A 20,745-nucleotide genomic window follows, 5' to 3' on the forward strand; every position below is an offset into this window, starting at 1 on the left:
AAGAAAAAGGGGGGGGGGGGGGCAATTCCTAAAACCTGGAGCAGACAGAATCTGGAGCAGTTGTCCAGGGCAACCAATTAACATCTCTCTTCAGTTTGTACGGTTAGCCTATTAAAAAATGAAACGGAGAAGCTGATTGGTCGCCATGGAAGAGCTCCATATTCTGTCTGCTCCAGTTTTTATGAATTCCCCCAATGTGTCCAGGAATAAACTTCTGGCTCTCTATGAGATACTTAAAGTGGACCTGTCCTGCCACTAACCCAGAACATTCCATTGTCAACAGAGGTTTATGTTACTGTATATCAAGGGTAGCCAACTCCCCCCAGCTGTTGTGGAACTACAAGTCCCATAAGGCACTGCAAGACTATGACAGCCACAGGCATGACACATAGAGGGGCGAATCTCTCTAAGGGGGTGCGGCGGACACTGCAACAACAAACAAATAGATAGAGCTTCTAAACCTTCCCACTCTGTCCAAGATATGTTTTGACTACAGATACAGTTTAATGCTGCACTCCAGACAGCTATAAATATGCCCAAATATGCAGTTCTATCGTTATTAATACATTTTTATATGTGAGCAGTGTAAGTACCTGAATTTGGCTTAGTATCAGCTTCTTGCAGTCGCTGTACAGCAGGGCTCAGACTGGGAGAGCAATGGGTAGCACAAGGAGTCATTTGTGCTGCAGTTTGCTGATAGGAGGAGAAAGCAGAGTGACAGAGAAATGAGCTCATCACTCTGCTGCTTCTCCTTTCACTGTCCAGTCATGGGCTGGGGAAGGGACAAGACCTGCCGGTGTTCCTTTACTGCAGCAAAGAAAACTCCGGTCCTCTGCCCCGCCAAACAGGGCTATGCTGTGTGGCAGAGATTTGCAAATCTTAGGACTGGATGGACAGGAATACAAATCCTTTGGCAGGTAAAGCAGCTCTCGTATATGTATTCAGCGGTTTGCTCGGAGCTTTAACCGTATGCAAGCGGCTGGAGGCAGCAGTTATGAATCAGCTCTGTTAGGCCGGTCCGCTGGCCCGGTTCGATGACATCACCTGCCCCTTCTAGGTACAGTTAGGAACATGGGCCGATCTTTGGCGGTTTGTGTAGGTCAGAGGAAGAAAGCTTTTATAAATGTATTGTAGATCTCCTGAAATCTTCTCGTATATCTTGTTTCAGTTCTGGCCAAGAATAAATCAGGAGCTCTCCGAACTGCGGGAATTTTATGATCCCGACACTGTGCAGTTAATGAGCTGGATCAAGTAAGTAGCCGTCTCCTCTCTCTTATATTACCCGAAGTGTTACGACTTCCTTCCTCCGCTATCGTATCTCCACATTCCAAAGCCACATCTCCGTTGTAGGTGTTAGAGAGTGAAATCACCGGACTTGTCTATCAGAGATTCCAGATTTGTGTTTGGAATTGGTGAGACCGCACCAGGCGGGCATTTGGAAACCATGACGAGTACCCGATTCTGGCCCCCATAGGTGTCCTAGTGACACTAAACTCCTTCAGAATGAGGGCTGTGGAAATGAAAGATTCATTTCTCGATTAATCGTTAAAATTCTTTTGATCGCTAATGAAAACACTCACCTCTCCGCCGGCTTCCGGGAGTCCTGTCAGCGTCCTTCCCTTCGTTAGCTGTCACGGACATCGACGTCACCGGACTCCTCCCCCCTTCCCCAAGTGGCTCCGTCGGCTAACGAAGGGAAGGGGGGAGGAAAAATTCGATTAATCGAACACTAAAATTTTAATCAGTACCAGCCCTGTTAAAAATGCATTCAAGTACCCTAACTATTACCAACAATGTATCTTATTTGTGTATCACTCGGCTGTAGATCCTCCAATCATCTCTGAATTGGTGCTGACACTGTCCTTCCCTCTGGAGGGAGGCTACTTTTGTTCCCCATGGTCCCTGTGTGTGTTGTAAAGTAGTCACCGGTCCAACCTCCCTCCCGGGATGGACTACAATCTCATGTTTAGTTGACTAATCTGTATTGAGATTGTAGTCCATCGCAGGAGTGAGCTTAGCGGTGGCTACTTTACAACAAGGTCACATGCTCCTTCTTACCCAGAAGGACCAGGTATTTACCAAGGGCTCCAATGGAACAGCAGGGCTTGGCAAAGATGGGTATTGGCCGGGGGGGGCTCTTCTTCTTACAAGAAGGGACAGCACTGTCTCCCAGCTCCTGAGTGTGCATAGCTGTGTCAGATAGCAGCTCTGTATTTGTTTGCATTGCTCCAAATCATGTGGCTTTCTCATATGACACTGTTTTGCACTCTTGGGGGGTCAATTAAGATCAGGCAGATGATAGTGGACTTCAGGTGACCCCCCCCAACTTTCAGACTTGGACAAAGTAGAAGTAAATAAGGTAGACCTATATATTTCTTGCATAAGCCTGTGGCTCTCTCTCTCTCTCTGAGAACAGCGCCCCACAGCCACAAGTTTCGAGCTTTCGTTCCCCAGCTGTCGCTTTCCCACACGAGCGTTGTGAATTTTATTGGCGGCTACAGGGCTACGCAGACAAATGCTAATGGAGGCGCACCGTGTCTCCAAAAACCATATTTTGCCTGAGACGAGGGGGGGTGGGGGGGGGTTTGCGACGCTGTTGGCGTACTTCCCTCGGCCCGCGAGCTTTTTACGAAGTTGAAGAATGGCACCACATCTGCTTAATGCTAATCCACAGGCCGCTCGCCAGAGGATGGAGCGTCCTTGAGAACGGGAAAAAAGCCGCTGTCGGCGATTTTCTGAAATAACTATTGATGTTTTTTTTATGATAAACTGCTCCGGTGACAAGATGTTTAAGACCATCATCATATTTAAAGCTGGCTAATACCTCACGCGTTTTGTCCTCTGGAGAGCAGTTTATGTTGGAGTGGATGTAACCGGTATAAAACTGTAATATGTATTCTATATCATCGACGTCCGGGGGAGAGAAGTGCTGAGGTGGCAGAACACGGGCGCTGCGCTTTTCCCGATGTAAATCTGCACAGGAAACCTACAGATATTTGTCTTTCAAACGATCGGAGTCTGGCACGCCGTGGCAGATGTCTGGACGGGCGCCAGGCGTGTTTATAATACCCCTAAGAGATTTACGACCTAACCATTCATATTGTGCGGCTTAGCGCTCAGCGTGTGACACTGACAAAGACAAATGGGTTGTTTAAAAGGCATCTATAGTCTGTATAAAGATTCATTTTTTTTAGGTGTACGGTTTTTGGAACCTGGCAATAAAAAAAAAACAAAATCAAAGTCATAAAGAAAACTTAAAGGTTATGTCCAGGCGTTGCGCAAATTCACTTTCTAACTCCCCTCTTCATCGTGCCCCAGTGTAATGTTTATTATTATTATACGGGATTTATATAGCGCCAACAGTTTGCGCTGCGCTTTACAATATAAGGAAGTCATCCCTTGTAGATTGTTAGCTCTCAGGGGCAGGGCCCTCCTTACCATCTTGTCTTGAATTGTATTGTGATTGTAAAGAGGGGTGGAGAATGGAAGCCAGTGTACGGATTGGCAGAGGGGGGTGGAGGATGGAAGCCAGTGCAGGGATTGGCAGAGAGAGGTGGAGGATGGAAGCCAGTGCAGAGATTGGCAGAGGGGGGTGGAGGATGGATGCCAGTGCAGGGATTGGCAGAGGGGGGGGAAGTACGGAAGCCAGTGCAGGGAGTGGCAGAGGGGGGTGGAAGCCGGTGCAGGGATTGGCAGAGGGGGGGGAAGTACGGAAGCCAGTGCAGGGAGTGGCAGAGGGGGGTGGAAGCCGGTGCAGGGATTGGCAGAGGGGGGGGAAGTACGGAAGCCAGTGCAGGGAGTGGCAGAGGGGGGTGGAAGCCGGTGCAGGGATTGGCAGAGGGGGGGGAAGTACGGAAGCCAGTGCAGGGAGTGGCAGAGGGGGGTGGAAGCCGGTGCAGGGATTGGCAGAGGGGGGGGAAGTACGGAAGCCAGTGCAGGGAGTGGCAGAGGGGGGTGGAAGCCGGTGCAGGGATTGGCAGAGGGGGGGGAAGTACGGAAGCCAGTGCAGGGAGTGGCAGAGGGGGGTGGAAGCCGGTGCAGGGATTGGCAGAGGGGGGGGAAGTACGGAAGCCAGTGCAGGGAGTGGCAGAGGGGGGTGGAAGCCGGTGCAGGGATTGGCAGAGGGGGGGGAAGTACGGAAGCCAGTGCAGGGAGTGGCAGAGGGGGGTGGAAGCCGGTGCAGGGATTGGCAGAGGGGGGGGAAGTACGGAAGCCAGTGCAGGGAGTGGCAGAGGGGGGTGGAAGCCGGTGCAGGGATTGGCAGAGGGGGGGGAAGTACGGAAGCCAGTGCAGGGAGTGGCAGAGGGGGGTGGAAGCCGGTGCAGGGATTGGCAGAGGGGGGGGAAGTACGGAAGCCAGTGCAGGGAGTGGCAGAGGGGGGTGGAAGCCGGTGCAGGGATTGGCAGAGGGGGGGGAAGTACGGAAGCCAGTGCAGGGAGTGGCAGAGGGGGGTGGAAGCCGGTGCAGGGATTGGCAGAGGGGGGGGAAGTACGGAAGCCAGTGCAGGGAGTGGCAGAGGGGGGTGGAAGCCGGTGCAGGGATTGGCAGAGGGGGGGGAAGTACGGAAGCCAGTGCAGGGAGTGGCAGAGGGGGGTGGAAGCCGGTGCAGGGATTGGCAGAGGGGGGGGGAGGATGGAAGCCAGTGCAGGGATTGGCAGAGAGGGGTGGAGAATGGAAGCCAGTGTAGGGATTGGCAGAGAGGGGTGGAGGATGGATGCCAGTGCAGGGATTGGCAGAGGGGGGTGGAGAATGATAGCCAGTGTAGGTAGGGATTGGCAGAGGCGGGTTGCAGACACTGAGCGGTTGGTCAGGTGAATGAGTCTAGCAGCTGCATTCATGATAGACTGAAGGGGGATTGAAAGGTTGAGTTTGAAGAAGTGTTGCGACATCCAGGCTGATATGTCTATTCTCTTATACCTTGTTTCTTGTGCTGTCATCACCTGGATTGCAAACTTCCTACAGGGGCAGCTGCTGGGAGATCAATTCCTATTGACATAGGCACACACCCAGAACTTCATCTCCCAAGAGCCCTTTCCCTGTGTAGGCAACATTGTATTGCTGGGACAGAGCAATGCATGCCTATGTTGTGGGACAGAAAGGGGCAAAGATAGGCAGACTTGTATACCTTATCTTATCATCACTGGGTCATTGAGCTTCTTTATGCAATGAAGGCAGACCATGTCTGGTGGTTGGGTTGGCAGCAGTGGCATCAGAAGGAGGGAACGGCCCGCACCGGGTGATGCCAGTCGTTTTGGTGTCGCCCCCTCTGAAAATTCGGCGTTTGGTCATGGACTGACAGCTGCCCAAAAGTAGCGGGGACCCAGCAGCATACCTTATCCCTCTGGATAAGCGTCCCGTCCTTTCTTTGCCGGTGCCCATCGGTGAAGTGCATGTGATGTCACTACACGTGTCCGTAATGATGTGATGCTCCTGTGTAATGATGTACACGCCGGGTGACACCCAGCGGCCACATCAGGGTGACACGGGGACTTCCCCATTTTAGAGCCTCCAGCAAGGAGAGGTAATGATGAAGAAGCAGCAGGGAAGGTGGAGAAAGCACAGATCCACAGAATGGCAGACGCAGGGAGATCCTTGCACTGCAGCTCCACAAGTGCAGCTTCCTCTCCAGCAAGGAGAACAGTGAGCGACACAGTACTAGCCAACCTCGCTGCAAATCTTGTGGGACCAGCAGACCGAGGGAGCAGCTTCTTAGATGATCACACGCTGCAGATATACAGCTACGACACAGTAATACCCAACCTCACTCCAAATCTTGTGGGACCGGCAGACTGAGGGAGCAGCTTCTTAGATGATCACACGCTGCAGATATACCGCTACGAGGTTGTAGGTAAATGAGTGCCTAGGCACATTCACAAAACTAGAAAAGCACTTTCTTTTTGTGTTGAATTCCTCATAAAAACTAGAACACTTTTCAGTGTAGAGCTTAGGCCTAATTAACATTTCCAGATGACCCTACACCATAGCAAATCTTCTCTTTTGATGTTTCAGTCCACTTTCACCATCGGGCCTACCCCTGTACACATCCTCCAGTGTGTCACATAAGTTGGTAGCAGTGGCATTAGTTTCATCCATCCATTCCATCGTTAGCTGATTCCACTATGGTGTGTGATTCTTCACATTGATATATTTATAATATTGATCCTTTGTTTCCTTTTGTAGGTCAAACACCCCCAAAAATGCTGTATTTGCGGGCAGTATGCAGCTTCTGGCTGGGGTGAAACTTTGCACTGGGAGGGTGCTGACCAATCACCCTCATTATGAGGACAAGACCCTCCGGGACAGGACCAAAGAGGTAGGCTCACCAATGAGGGGTCAGTGGATCATTGAGCTGTGGTTGCATGCTTGCTTTTCCATATGTTTGTTAATGAATAAAATATAGAGATATTTGGATTAGCCACTAGAGGGAGCTCTGTACTTTTCCTGCGCTCTGTACTTTCCTGAGGTTAGGTTGAAGGTAAAGGTTAAAGCTGAACTCCAGCTTATCCAGCATTGGTCTTGCACAGTTGTAGTGGCTCCTCTCCTCCTGGACTGAAATGGCTTCCTCCGATGTCACTGCACACTGCGAGCTTCTCACCATGTACATTAGAAGCTGCAGCAAGTCAGACAGAGCCCGCCTCATTTCCTGGCTGGAAGATGTACAGCATCATCTAGCTCCTTCTGGCCCTGCCCCTTTCATTCACTGGATTTTAGTTCTTTCAGTCATGGAGACTCAGTATTACACGTGGACGTCACCTAGGGTGCTCTGCATGCAAATGCAGCCTGCCTCGGAACTATTCGGATTATTGGAAAGCTGCACTGGTCAGTCCTCGGTGTTTAGTTACTATGCTGTACACAAGTTCTCTTTGGCAATGACGGTCTTTCTTTTATTTTTTTTAAGGTGTATCAGGTGTATGCGAAGAGATCCCCGGAAGATGTACACGGCATACTGAGGTCGTTCGGCACAGACTACGCCATATTAGAGGACAGTATATGTTATGAGAGGAGACACGGGAGAGGATGTCGTCTACGAGATCTGCTGGATGTCAACAATGGCCATGTGAGAATTCAGTATTGTTTTCGGGTGGGCATTTGTATTGGAGACCTGTGGGCCCCTTTTGCCTTATTTACTTTTATACATCATTTGTAGTAACATATAACCCAAATATGGCAAAAAATCCCCCCAGCCTACCCTGCATTTGCATGATTGGAGCTAGCGGGTGTTATTAAGCCACCCAGAGAGAGTTGTTAAAGCAGCATTGTATGTTTCAGAAAAGAGAGACCGGGAGGAGGACTGGTTTAAAAGAGGTGTAAAAGAGGCCATTTATGTAGAAATGGAGAAGCCAGTAGAGGTGGGGGGTGAGACCTCTATTGTCTGCCATATACAATGCTGTTTTAACACCTCTCTCTGGGCGGGTTAATAACACCTGCTAGCTCCAATTATGCAAATGTAGTCAACACCTTACCACCATGAGGTCTCTGACCCCATGCTTGTTATGATTAACAGATTATGTTGATTGGAGGAACAAGTGATGAACAAGATTCTGCCTGATGAAGGGGATCCTGTGAGACCCTGAAACGTTGCACTGAGTGTATCATGCTATGTTGCTCATGGGTCAATAAATAGACGCATTCGATTTGCTATTTGGAGTCTATATTTCTACTTGTGATTGTGACAGTCCATCCGTCGACAGCCGCAGCACCCACTTTAATACTTTGGAACAGCGGTTCCGAGTGCGCTGGTTTATGGGCGTTACAGCATCATTCACATGTCCACCTTAAATGACGCAAGCCATTCGTTCAACGTTTATCTGGACACTTGTCTCGTAGGTACTAGTAAGAAAATACCGCATTGTCCATCACCAAATCCTTTTTTTTCTTTATGTACCCAGACGATGGACGGTCCCGGGGAAGACGACCCTGATTTGAGGCCTTCTCCTTTCCCCCGCTTCTGTGAAGAAATAAAGAACGATTCCCCGGCCTACACAAAGTACTTCACCAGGGTCTTCAAGAACAGAACTTTTCATGTTTACAGATTGTCACGCAAAGCTTCGGGAAAGTAAGCGGGATGTGGCAGACCGGACAGTATTTCGTTGTTCTAGTGCATCTTCTTATTGGTCAGCGCCGACTCCCCCCTCGCCGTAGAGGCGGGGCTCTCCTTGCCTCCAGACGTGTCCATTTCAACTTGGCCACAGCAGTTGTCTTTCAGTTGTGACTTTCTAGTAGTGTTTGACTTGACGGTGAGGTGAATTTTACATGGCAGTGGTTGTGTCGGAGGACCGGGTGTGACAAGTGAACCGTCCAGCCATTTCAATCCTTGTTTCACAAAGACTTAGGTCAAGTGGCAGCTAAATAACATTTCCCATAATGCTTTAGTAGCTTTGGAGATCGGATCATTCAGTAGTATCAGAGGCAAGGTGCGGTAGCCCTGGTCCGTTCCTGTTCAGCTTCTCAAAATTGGCTTGCCTGATTTTGGGGTGGAAGTTACTGTATGTGCGTTATATCCTTATCACATTTTTGTAGGCAATGAGTTTATCACTCCCCAAAACTGACTCCTAACCTTAATATAACCTAAGAAACCCAACCTTGAACATACCCCCATAACCCTTAAAAAGGAACCTGTACTGTGGAAGCTGTTACCAAAAGAGGCCAATGGACTAGTCACTGGTATTGCCTGTGGTCTCCCTGCAGCTGATGTTTTCCCCATTACTGTCTCGCAAAGCACTGTCTCTGACGGAGGTGGCCATCTCAGTACAGAGACAGTGACTTTGCTTTCCTATGTCAAAGCTGCTCCCTTGATGACTGGTGGGGTAATGAAGTAGCAGGGAAGGTGGAGAAAGTACAGATCCACAGAATGACTGAAGCAGAAACAGGGAGATCCTTGCTCTGGAGGTCCTCAGGTGCTTTTTCTCCGGTAAGGAGAACAGAGAGCAGCACAGTAGTTGAGAAACTGGAGAATGAAAAAAAACAGAAGCAGGGAGGTCCCAGTACTGCAGGTCCTCAGGTGCAGCTTTCCCTCCAGCAAGGAGAACAATGAGCAGCACAGTAGTTGAGAAACAGCAGAATGAAAGAAACAGAAGCAAAGGAGATGCTTGCATTGTAGGTCCTCAGGCACAGCTTCCTCTCCAGCGAGGAGAACAGTGAGCAGCACAGTAGCGGAGGAACCACAGAATGGATGAAGCAGGGAGATCCTTGCCCTGCAGGTCCTTAGGTGCAGCTTCCCCTCCGGCAAGGACAACAGTGAGCAGCACAGTAGTGGAGAAAGCACAGATCCACAGAATGGCAGAAGCAGGGAGATCCTTGCCCTGCAGGTCCTCAGGTACAGCTTCCTCTCCAGCAAGGAGAACAATGAGCAGCACAGTACCGACATTACCCAATCTCATTCCAAATCAGGTGAGACTAACCGTCAGAGGCAGCAGTGCATTAGATGATCCTATACTGCTGATATAAAGCTTTGATGTGCAAGGCACAGGATGTACACTGCTATTTTTAAGGTGAATTTAAGACAAATGGAAAATCTTTCAGGGTTTCTGCTTAAGCACAATTAACATTTCTATATGTTCTCTAAAAGATAGAAAATCTTCACTTTTTGGGTTTAAGTCCACTTTAACCCCAAAATGTTATCCCGTCACATTGATCCATTCATGCTGCAAATGTCATGCAATGAAAACTGCTCCAAAATCGGGTAACGTGCGGTAACTCATAGCAACTAGAACTGATCTCTCTGTCCCGCCTCCAGACTAAGGTCATGAAGTTGTTCCGGCCGCTATGGGTTTCTGCACTTTGACGCTCTGGGCGTTGCCTTTTTTGAGTATCCCAGATGGTATTTACGCACTAGGAGTTTGGAAGGTTACGATACTGAAGCCATTTATGACAATATGTGCCAAATATTTTTGGATTCCGTGTCACTGTGCGCCATAATGATGAGGTATTATGATAAATTCTCAGACTGGTCTGTTGTCATTCAGATGAAGATTTGTTTATTGTAGAACCGGAAATATCTGCAGCTTCCTCACTGGAGAGGGCGGGTTGTGTGTAGGAGGAGGCATACATGGGCTTCGAGAGGGGGCGTCTGGAAGCGCTACGTAGGTTCCCCGACCGCCACCGAAACAGCTCACTGAAAAATACACCTTATTGTGCCATACTAAGACAAACTGGTCTGCGGCATTAGGCCCATACTAGACTTGGTTGTCGGGATGCCCACTTACCTGTCACAGCAAAGCTGCTATCTGCCATGGCTGACTCCTGGGAGGGGCTGCTATCTGCCATGGCTGACTCCTGGGTGGGGTGCCAGTTGCAGGGCAGAACACATCTCTGCAGTATTGTCACATACTGTGACACCATGGCCTCGGAACTGGCACTGCTCCTGAGTTGGGCAGCCTCCACGTTGGATGGGAGCCTCGGCTGTGTAAGGTAAGAGCGATCCAGACAAGATTCTCCATGCAGAGTTTAGAAATGTATCTCAGCGGGTCATTAACAACAACTGTCTACAGGGGAAAAAGAAAAACGGCATGCAGACTGATGCCATGGTTTCTAGCTCGGCAAGGGTCGCCAGTACTGTAATTTTGTATTAAATGCCCTTAAAGGAAATCTGTATTTTGCTCATGCAGGACAAAGCAACAGGAATCTAAACCAGATGTACATACTCGCCATTAGGGACGCACCGGTTTTTCGGTATTGAGTCCCGATATATATATTTTTTTTTACGGTACTCTCTGATTCTGATACCGGAAGTCCCATTAAGGAAGCTGGGTGGCGTGTAATGACTCCCCTCCGGCTTCCTGATTGGCCGAGAAGCCGGCTCCATGCTCCCTCGGCACCAGGTGACAAGGGAGCATGAAGTCGGCTTTTTGGCCAATCAGAAAGCCAGGCTGCAAGTCATTACACGGCGCCCGGCCAAGTGACGAGGGAGCATGGAGCCAGCTTCTTGGCCAATCGGGAAGCTGGGCAGTGAGTCATTACTTGCCCCCCGGCTTCCTGATTGGCCGGGAAGCCGGCTCCATGCTCCCCTGGTGACAAGGGAGCCTTGAGCCGGCTTCCCGGGCAATCAGGAAGCTGGGCAGCTTGTAAGCACTCGCCGCGTGGCTTCCAGACACCGGAAGTTCTGGTATCGGGATAGGCATCGGGAACCTGAGTAAGAGTACTCGCCCAAATACTCGGTATCGGCACCGATACTAGTATCGGTATCTGTGCATCCCAACTCACCATAATCTCAATTCTGTAATGCTCTGTTCAGCTGCTGGATGCAAAAGAGCCAGTGCTTTAGGTATAGAGGAACACGCGACTCACTTCTCTTCCTCCCACATGACATCACCGGTGCTTGGTGATTGGCCGTTCAGGCACCCAGCACTGTCACATGGGAGTAGGAAGAGAGTCCTCATCACTGTGTAAGCTGCAGGTCACGAGTAGGAGTTTCCTCGGCTCTTTTTGCTCCCGCTGGCTGAACACAGTGGAGGGAAGGTGAGTATATACAGCAGGTTGGGCCGCCTGGGCTCACCTGTGATATTACCCTGCATTGGCCAAGCACAGGCCCCCCATCATTTATGAATTCAGTGTTACTTACCCCATAACAGAAAAGTCTAATTCATCACTCTACTGTACATTTCAGATCTGCTAAAATCTTAGTTTCTAATGATTTTTACATATTCCATTTTTGTATTTGATGTACATCGGTGTTGCTGCATTTATAATGTGTCTTCAGTTGTATACACATTTGGTTTGTTGTTATAATCTTACACTTATTTGCACACATTTCTAGGGGGGATATTTATCAATGTTTTCACCCAAAATGGACCCATTTTTTTTACCTAAGAGTCAATTAGAAAGATTTGTGACTTTAGGGTGAAAGTTGTGAATCTTGGGTGAAAACATTGGTCATTAGACCTCCATGTTTTATAGAAAGCCATACACCAGGGCAACTCGGGCTCTTCAACTACAAGTCCCATCGTGCTTCTGCCTCTGGGAGTCGTGCCTGTCACTGGGAGTCTTGCAAAGCCTCATGGGACTTGAAGTTCCACAACAGTTGGAGGGCCGGAGTTGGACACCCCTGCCATACACCATTGTGTACTGACATCTACATCACTGCGGTGGAGGCTTTCTGAACGATTATACTTTACATTCTCCAGGTACTTGTCGCATTGATTGCACTTTGCCTCATGGGTTGATGATGTCACTGGTTCATGGTGACAGGATAGGCTACATTCCACTGTATATGGTTTCTGTTCATATAAAGGCCAACTGTACAATGTAGAGACTTGCACAGCTTCCTGCGAGCAGCATTGCACTACAATACTAACAAGCAGACTTTTTCATTGCTTTGAGGGGGGACTGTATCAAGATGCTGAATACCTGTGTTATTAGGCTCTGGTGAAAGCTGACAGTCCTGTGCAGTATGCCAGTTCTGAGACCATAAACCGAACCACCGAATAGGGTCTTAAATGCAGTACAAGCTGGGGTATGGCTGCTTCTTTTAACGCCTGATTACACAATTTTATTTTGCTCTGAGACCCCTTTAAAGTGAACCTGAGAGGGGGTCAAACCAAAAACAGTATCAAAAAGCAGTGCTTGTGTAACCAGGGAGCCTCTGTATCGCTGGCCTGCACTATACATAGCCCCCCAGCTTATGGCAGACCTTGGTGATAAGCTCCACCTACCAAGTTCCTCCCTCCTATTTAGGGTTACTGAACTCTGGAAGTGTTCAATAATTGTCAGGCAGAGGACTCATCTCCACCCACTTAAACCAAGTCCCGCCCTCACAAATTAAGGGGAACCGAGCTTCAGGACGTTGTATCCAATAAACGTCAGGCAGAGGGCTTATCTCTACCCACGTAAACAAAGTCCCGCCCTCACAATTTAAGGGGACCCGAGCTTCGGAAGTTGTATCCAATAAATGTCAGGCAGAGGACTAATCTCCACCCACTTAAACCAAGTCCCGCCCTCACAAATTAAGGGGACCCGAGCTTCGGAAGTTGTATCCAATAAATGTCAGGGAGACGGCTTATCTCCACCCACATAAACCAAGTCCCGCCCTCACAATTTAAGGGGACCCGAGCTTCGGAAGTTGTATCCAATAAATATCAGGCAGAGGGATTATCTCCACCCACTTAAACCAAGTCCCGCCCTCCCAATTTAAGGGGAACTGAGCTTGGGAAGTTGTGTCCAGTAGGAAAGAAGGGGACGCCGTATTAATCCCCATAGTTTTGGAATCGGATGATCAACAAGGTGTGAGCTTTGGGCTCTCCACAAACGTTTGGCCAAATGAGAGACCGCTTGATTTGCAGTAGACGATTGTCTCATTTTGTGACTTATTTAGTTGATAAATGTTCCTCTTTTGTGTTTTGCTAACTCCTAACCATGGTAGGTAAAGATGGAATTTAGATAATACGGTAATGGCCGGTAGAACATTTTGAGAAGGACTTTTGGAAGAATTAGGAGGGCCGTGTGTAGCCCAGCAAGGACCGCTATGACCTCACAGCTTGAAGTATTTCATATCCTAAAAAGATTTACAGTGTTAAATTCGACCTCGAATTCAGCCCCAGGACAGGTATGAGGTACTCGGTTGCCGTGCACCACTTGGGCACAGCGGTTGGACTGGTCATTGATGTGATGGGCGGCTCATGCACTTACAATCTTACCTCCAGAATGTTTAATTTTTTTTAACAGCTTAATATTTTTCATTGTAGCCATAGAATAAAAGTTCTGTCTGTGGTCAGCTACCGGCGTGAGAACGCTGTGAGGGTTGTTTCCCACTCTACAGGAGAACGTGTGTTAGATTATAAACTTTGAGGAGTAGAGGCTCACCGTGTCTATTGGTTGTTGTTTGTTCATTGCCAACTTATTGTGACCACATTGTAAAAATAAAGATTTTATTAATTGTGGTGAATCAACTTTTTGTTTTGTTTTTCATTGTATGATGTGGGAACCTCAATTCTTTCTGAGTCAGTTACAAAGCACCGGAGCAAATCATGAATTATAGATGGAGGATAAAAAAATGTTGTCACGCATAACAAAGCTACGCTGTTCCCCCCACTCCGCTCATTTATTATGCATGGCAGCACATAAGTGGTCGGCACTCTCGGTTCGCGGCACTGGGTTCGAATCCTACCAGGCACACCGTCTTCATGGGATGTGTTCGTTCCCCCCGTGTCCATGTGAGTTCCTTCTGGTGCTCTGATTTCTTGACTTGTGTACTTTGAAAATGTGTATTGTACCTTGGTCTCCTTTCATCCCTGTGCCTCAGTCTCCTTTCATCCCTGTGCCTCGGTCTCCTTTCATCCCTGTGCCTCGGTCTCCTTTCATCCCCCGATGGACTATATAGGCTCTATGGGTTGAACTCAATGGACTATATAGCCTCTATGGGTTGAACTCGATGGGCTATATAACCTCCAGGGTTTGAACTCGATGGGCTATATAACCTCCAGGGGTTGAACTCGATGGGCTATATAGCCTCTATAGGCTGAATGCAATGGACTATATAGTCTCTACGGGTTGAACTCTATGGACTATTTAGCCCTGTAGGTTGGACTCGATGGACTATATAACCTCTATGGCTTGAACTCGATGGACTATATAACCTCTATGGGTTGAACTCGATGGGACTATATAGCCTCTATGGGTTGAACTTGATGGACTATATAGCCTCTATGGGTTGGACTCGATGGACTATATAGCCTCTATGGGTTGAACTCGATGGACTATATAGCCTCTATTGATTGAACTCGATGGACTATATAGTCTCTACGGGTTGAACTCTATGGACTATATAGCCTCTATGGGTTGAACTCGATGGACTATATAGTCTCTATTGATTGAACTCGATGGACTATATAGCCACTATGGGTTGAACTCGATGGACTATATAGTCTCTACGGGTTGAACTCTATGGACTATATAGTCTCTACGGGTTGAACTCTATGGACTATTTAGCCTCTGTAGGTTGGACTCTATGGACTATTTAGCCTCTGTAGGTTGGACTCTATGGACTATTTAGCCTCTGTAGGTTGGACTTGATGGACTATATAGCCTCTATGGGTTGAACTCGATGGACTATATAGCCTCTATGGGTTGAACTCGATGGCCTATATAGCCTCTATGGGTTGAACCCGATGGACTTCTGTCTTTTTTTCAACCTAACCATGTAACTATATTCTGTAAAGTACCATGTGCTATGATGTCAGTATAAGAATGAAATCCAGGAAGAGCATCTCACTACCATAAATGCCAGAACTCCAGCTGAAGTACTGAATGTTCCGTCTATAGCATCCATCCATACTCTGCCAAATAAGGATGAAATGCACATTATTTTAACTTATTGTGGCAAGAATCCAGTGCTTAATTGGAGGAGATAAACAGCACAAGTCCCTCACTCCTGGTGGAGAGGCAACATCACTAGTTAGATAAAGATCACAAAGTCATACACTTAACTCTATATAAAGGTTGATGATATTTTGCATTCTCCAGGTACCCCACATTCATACTTGGCAGTTGCTATGAAGTCTTACAATGCTCTCTAAGTCCAGGCTTGTGTTCTGAGACCCTTTCACTACTCAGTGCTTTGAAACTTATTGCCACGTTCATAAATCCTGAGATACTACACAATAAGTGCTCTACGTGGTCAAGTCCTAGATTCTGAGGCCCACGCACCCATGTCCGGGTCACTTATCCATTTTATGTATTACAATTGTTTTTTTAGAGTATTTTATGCAAACTGCCTGAGATGGGTTCCATGTACTCCTATTTCCGAGTCTATTTTACTTTAATTATTCTTTATTAAACACCTTTTGAAAATCTGATAATGTAAAAATAAAGGTTGATGACATTTAATCCAAGTAGTGGAAAGATGTTTCGGGATCTGCAGCAGACGGGCTCTGTGATCCTGGTTTTTTTACCTAACCGTTAGACTGTCTCCTGCGAACAATCTGATGCACAAAGCTCTACAATCAACTCCTATATGAGATACAGTCACACAGATCCCCCAAAATGTCTTGGCTTTCCTTTATTTTAGTAAAATGCCATCAACTTTTACAGATACCCAAGAGTACTTTGTGATCTTGTTGGACTTGTGGATCTCTTTTTGGGGCTGTGTTTCCTTCATTTATCTCTTCTGAGTATTATATAAAGGTTTCTATTTTTATGTAAATTCTTTTTTTTTATGGAAAGAGATGAAAGGAGATCAAGGCATAATACACAATTTTAAAGTCTGCAAGCCAAGATATATTTAAGGGTTACACTCTGTGGCAGAGGTCTCAGCAGATGAAATGAGACATAAGAGGTCCTTGTACCAGTGGAGGGTCTCCAGCTTGGCAATAAAATCAATAGTACAGCCCAAGTCATTTTTTTTTCTCCTTTTGAAAGTAGAAGGGGAATGGGTTGATGGGTATCATGTCATGTAATGGGAGCAAGGATCTTCAAGACCCCAGAATGGAGAGGGTTGAAGAGGAGAAAACTAGTGCTGGTCTGGGAATGGGAGTTGAGGAGGCAGAAGGGGTTACAGAGTATGAAAAGGAATGGGTTGATGGGTATGGGGTAGCATGTAATGGAAGAGGGTGGTGGTGGGCGCAAGGATCTTCAAGGGCTGTGAATGGAGAGGGTACAGGAGGAGAAAACTAGTGTTGGTCTGGGAATGATAAGTTGAGGAGGTTACAGAGTATGAAAAGGAATGGGTTGGGGGGGAGTGGAAGAGACCTGGCAGGGGGAATGGGGTGCATGTAACCTCTCTGGGCACATCGTTCCTCAAAAGCTTGTGTAAGCAAACCAGAATACAATGAGAAATACTACTTGGGGCAAAGAAACCAACTCCATCATCGATATGCTCAGAGTTGGGCAATCTGTCATTATCACATAGTACATGAACTCATAATATTTCACTTCTCCAAACCCACTATGAGAAAAAAAAAAACCAGAAAGACGTCTAAATCGGTGATCTGTACTTTTTTTTAATAACATAATCGTATACGTTATCCAGGTCTGTTCAATGTTATAGGAAAGTTATAAAATGTCTTATTCCCCAAATGTTGAGTGTGACCGACAAACAAGGGTTGGCACTGGGTGCATGCACATCATAAGGCACGTTGACATCAAAAAATTCCTTAAAAGGTCAATTCCTCCCCAAGCCCACTCTTCAGTCTTTCTATGGCGGGCACCGGTTGGTGGAATCACCCACCGAATTGCGAGATTCAGAGGTAGGATATTCCTGCGCTAGTCTGTCTCTTTGCCCCCTTCCCGTGAAGCCATAATGAAGGTGTCACTCTCTCAGCCGGGCCTTTCGATTACTTTATTCTACCTTATGAAGAGTTCAAGAGAAGGTGACACCATCATTTGGCTTGGTAATGGAACCAGTTTGGCGGAACTGGAAATTCTACTGTGGATATTTTAGCATTGGAGTCGCCAAGATGTATAAAAAACCAGCAACGTGAGTCAACTTGCCAGCAACCACACAGTGAGGTCTCCTTCTGTGAAAACAAATCCCAGAGTGATCTGCAAGTCCAAAGATATCGGCCGCTAACGTTATATCCAAATCTTGGATTTTTAGGGGGCAGGGTCAACTCTTATTTTTTTAATGAATGATTTTCAACTTTAACAGACCCAAAAGAAGCAGATAAAGTACATTGTTCCGGTTTATTTGTACTTTAAAAATACATTGTCGCCTTGCCAAATTGGGGAAAATTGACATGGTCTGTGTAAAGACCCTAACACTTGATACTCGCCTTGCCAGTGCTCCGTCACTCCTGCCTGTGCTGCAGCCAGCACTAGTGTCAGCTGGTATCAGACACCAAGGGAAGCAGGGATTTCACTCTCCTGACCATGTGACAGTACTCGGGGCTAGCAACTGGCTGGTATATAGAAGGTCACATGCTCCCCCATACCTGGCAGCACTGGTTATTGTTCCCGGCTGCGATGGGGGTAAGAGTAGCGGGGTAGCTCTCGCAAGGTAAGCATCAGAGATTCCAAGGGGGCTTTACATAGGCCATGTCACTTTGACCCGAATGGGCAAAGTAACTCTGTCCCTTTAAGTACTTTAGTCCCTCTACAACCTCTTACCTTCTGACTTTCTAACTACAATGTTGCAGTGTAATCACTGGGGAAGAGGAGACTGAGGACATGCTTCCTCCTGCCTGCAGCAGACTGATGATGTCATCACAGCCAGGGCAGCTTTTTAATGATGAAAGGTTGAAAGTTTTTCAAAAATGACACTTTTGCTGAACATTGTTTCATGTCAGGAAGGTAATGCACGGTCCACTCTATCTTGGGAAACTCAAGGATTGTTCTTCATATATGCAAATTAAAATGCCTGCAGTGACACCAAGGGGATAATGTATCAACCTTTCACCCAGCATAAAGCTGGCGAATGCCATTTGCACAACATTACCGTTACCAGATGGAGGAGAGCAGCACAGGATTGTCCTATGCCCCTCAGTGCCTTCTAGTGGCAGTACTGCTGTGCAGAAGGTTTATAGATGAGCCCCTTCCTGTGTTTTCACAGGCGTCACATTGTCCTTTAGCAGAACCCAAATCAATTCACTCAAGAGCGGCCTGCGGGTCTTTCTCTTAACACAATGAGTTGGTGAGATCGAGTCCCCTAAGACAACACTCCTGGCTACTGTAAAGGAGCCTCAAGTGGATGTTGGTGGACATGGCCCATTGACCATTCTGGCTACATCCATCCAAGACCAATATGCCACAATTTAAGGACCAGCTCAGAGCACCAGAAAAAAAAATCTACCCTTAAAGTGACACTAAAGTCAGGAAATAAATCTTAAAAATACATTCAGGTACCCTAACTATTAACAATAATATATCACTCGGCTGCAGATCCTCCAATCATCTCTGAATTGGTGCTGACACTGTCCTTCCTTCTGGAGGGGGGCTACTTTTGTTCCCCATGGTCCCCATGTCTGTTGTAAAGTAGTCACAGCTCCACGCTCACTCCGGTGATGGACTACAATCTCATGTTTAGTTTACTGACTTGTATTGAGATTGGAGTCCATCACAGGAGGGAGGTTGGAGCGGTGACTACTTTCCAACACACACAGGGACCATGGGAACAAAAGTAGCCCCCCTCCAGAAGGAAGGACAGTGTCAGCACCAATTCAGAGATGATTGGAGGATCTGCAGCCGGGTGATACACAAATAAGATCCAGTGTTGTTAATAGTTAAGGTACTTTGAATGCATTTGAAAGATTTATTCCTGAGTTTAGTGTCACTATAGGTTAGTCTAATGATGGTTTAAGTCCACTAGGGGGTAGAAGAATAAGATGTAAGACTCACCTTATTGCTTTCTCCACACTGTGTGGCTGGTCCCCCGAAGCCTCTTCTCTAGGGTGCTCCGGCCGGCGGTCACATTCTCATCATCACATACACACCACTATATACCGATACACATGTGAGGATGGCAAGGGCTCGCCCCCAACCTGGAGCATTGAAGAGAGGAGCGCCAGGGGAGCAAAGAATAAGGTATAATTTTCATCTACCCCTAGACTTAACGAGCATTTAACCCTGGCAGTGCCTGGGAAGGGAAGGGGGCTCACTGCACGTGTGTGTGTTTGTTTAAATCCTGGAGTTCAGTTTTAAAATGAGCTTGTCATATAAAGACACCCGAGCCGTCATCCCTGACCTCCTTCTAAAAATGTATACAGCTGGTCAAGTCAGAACTCCTGATCTGCATACTTGTTCTGGGTCAATGACCCATCAAATAATGAATCTGGAGAATCGGGGAGGCAGCATTTTCAGAAAGAGGTCAGGAACAGCAGAGCAGGTATGTCTGTCACGTCCAGTCCCCTAAAAAAGAAAACTGGAAAGAAAATCATTTTAATGCCTGACCATTTTTTAGTATTAAAAATGAGCTTTTAATTTAAACCTGCAGACAGCATTTAGTGTTTAAAATGTCTCTTTCCAATACAGTTACTCGGTAGACACGATTGTCCAGGATTCTCCTCTTGCTTCTGTAATTGGCTCCTCCCCCTTTTTAAAGGAAATTGCAGCCACCCCCCCGCATACTCCGGCACTAGGAGTCTCATCTTTGGTTAGCTACTTAAAGCGTAATTCCAGCCCAAACGTTTTCATTGGTTTACGATCGTATGTAGAACGGTTAGGGGGCTCCGTCTAGTCTTAATTGCCATTTGTGTCCCTGTTACAGAGGACAGGAAGTGATGTGTCCCAATGGGGACACATTGTAGTAGAGTGGAGTAGGGAAGGGTCAGAAATTTTTATGTTTATATTGCTGTCTGTTCCTTCCTGTCCCGATGACACTCGCACTCCCTATTTCTTGTATGGGCGTCACAGACACAGGAAGTGAGAAACAAAATCTCCTAAATTAGGTCACGGGCATAAATAAAATCCCGGGGGGAAATTGGAACTCTTCCTAACTTTATCTAAAATCAAAAAAGACATTTTTGGCTGGAGTTAGGCTTTAAGGGGTGCTGGAAGGATACTGGGGTGCATGATCACAGAACTGTGACTGATTATGAGAGTTAAGGTGGCCATACACTGTGATAGATTTCTCCATCGCTTAGGAGAGTTGATCAAGGAATCTCCCGCTGTCTTCTCTGTATTCTGATGGTGGCCACTGTCAGAATACCTGGCAGCTCATTGGCTGCTGGCTCTGTTCGTTCAAAGATTCTCCAACCGTCTCCTTTGATCAGCTGATTGAGGGATGGCAGCCGAAAAGGTACCAAAAGCGGCACCCACTGTGCCAATTTTAGCTGGTTCATCAAGAACTGGATGACATTTGCATAGTGTATGGCCAGCTTT

The 20,745-nt window shown here is 47.2% G+C and overlaps 1 protein-coding gene across 1 annotated transcript in view; it reads left to right on the forward strand.

Moving 5' to 3' along the window:
- DPY19L3 (dpy-19 like 3 (C. elegans)) overlaps positions 1-8,299 on the forward strand; it is a 37,607-nt gene extending 29,308 nt beyond the window's left edge. Inside the window, exons 16-19 of the mRNA XM_018553082.1 lie at positions 1,169-1,251; positions 6,181-6,313; positions 6,899-7,057; positions 7,890-8,299. Coding sequence (XP_018408584.1) covers positions 1,169-1,251; positions 6,181-6,313; positions 6,899-7,057; positions 7,890-8,060 — 546 coding nt within the window. The 3' untranslated portion in view covers positions 8,061-8,299. The remainder of the gene's footprint in view (positions 1-1,168; positions 1,252-6,180; positions 6,314-6,898; positions 7,058-7,889) is intronic.
- Positions 8,300-20,745: the final 12,446 nt, after the last annotated feature.

Source organism: Nanorana parkeri, unplaced genomic scaffold, assembly GCF_000935625.1.
Source record: "Nanorana parkeri isolate BGI_ZX_2015 unplaced genomic scaffold, ASM93562v1 scaffold6, whole genome shotgun sequence".
NCBI lineage: Eukaryota > Metazoa > Chordata > Amphibia > Anura > Dicroglossidae > Nanorana > Nanorana parkeri.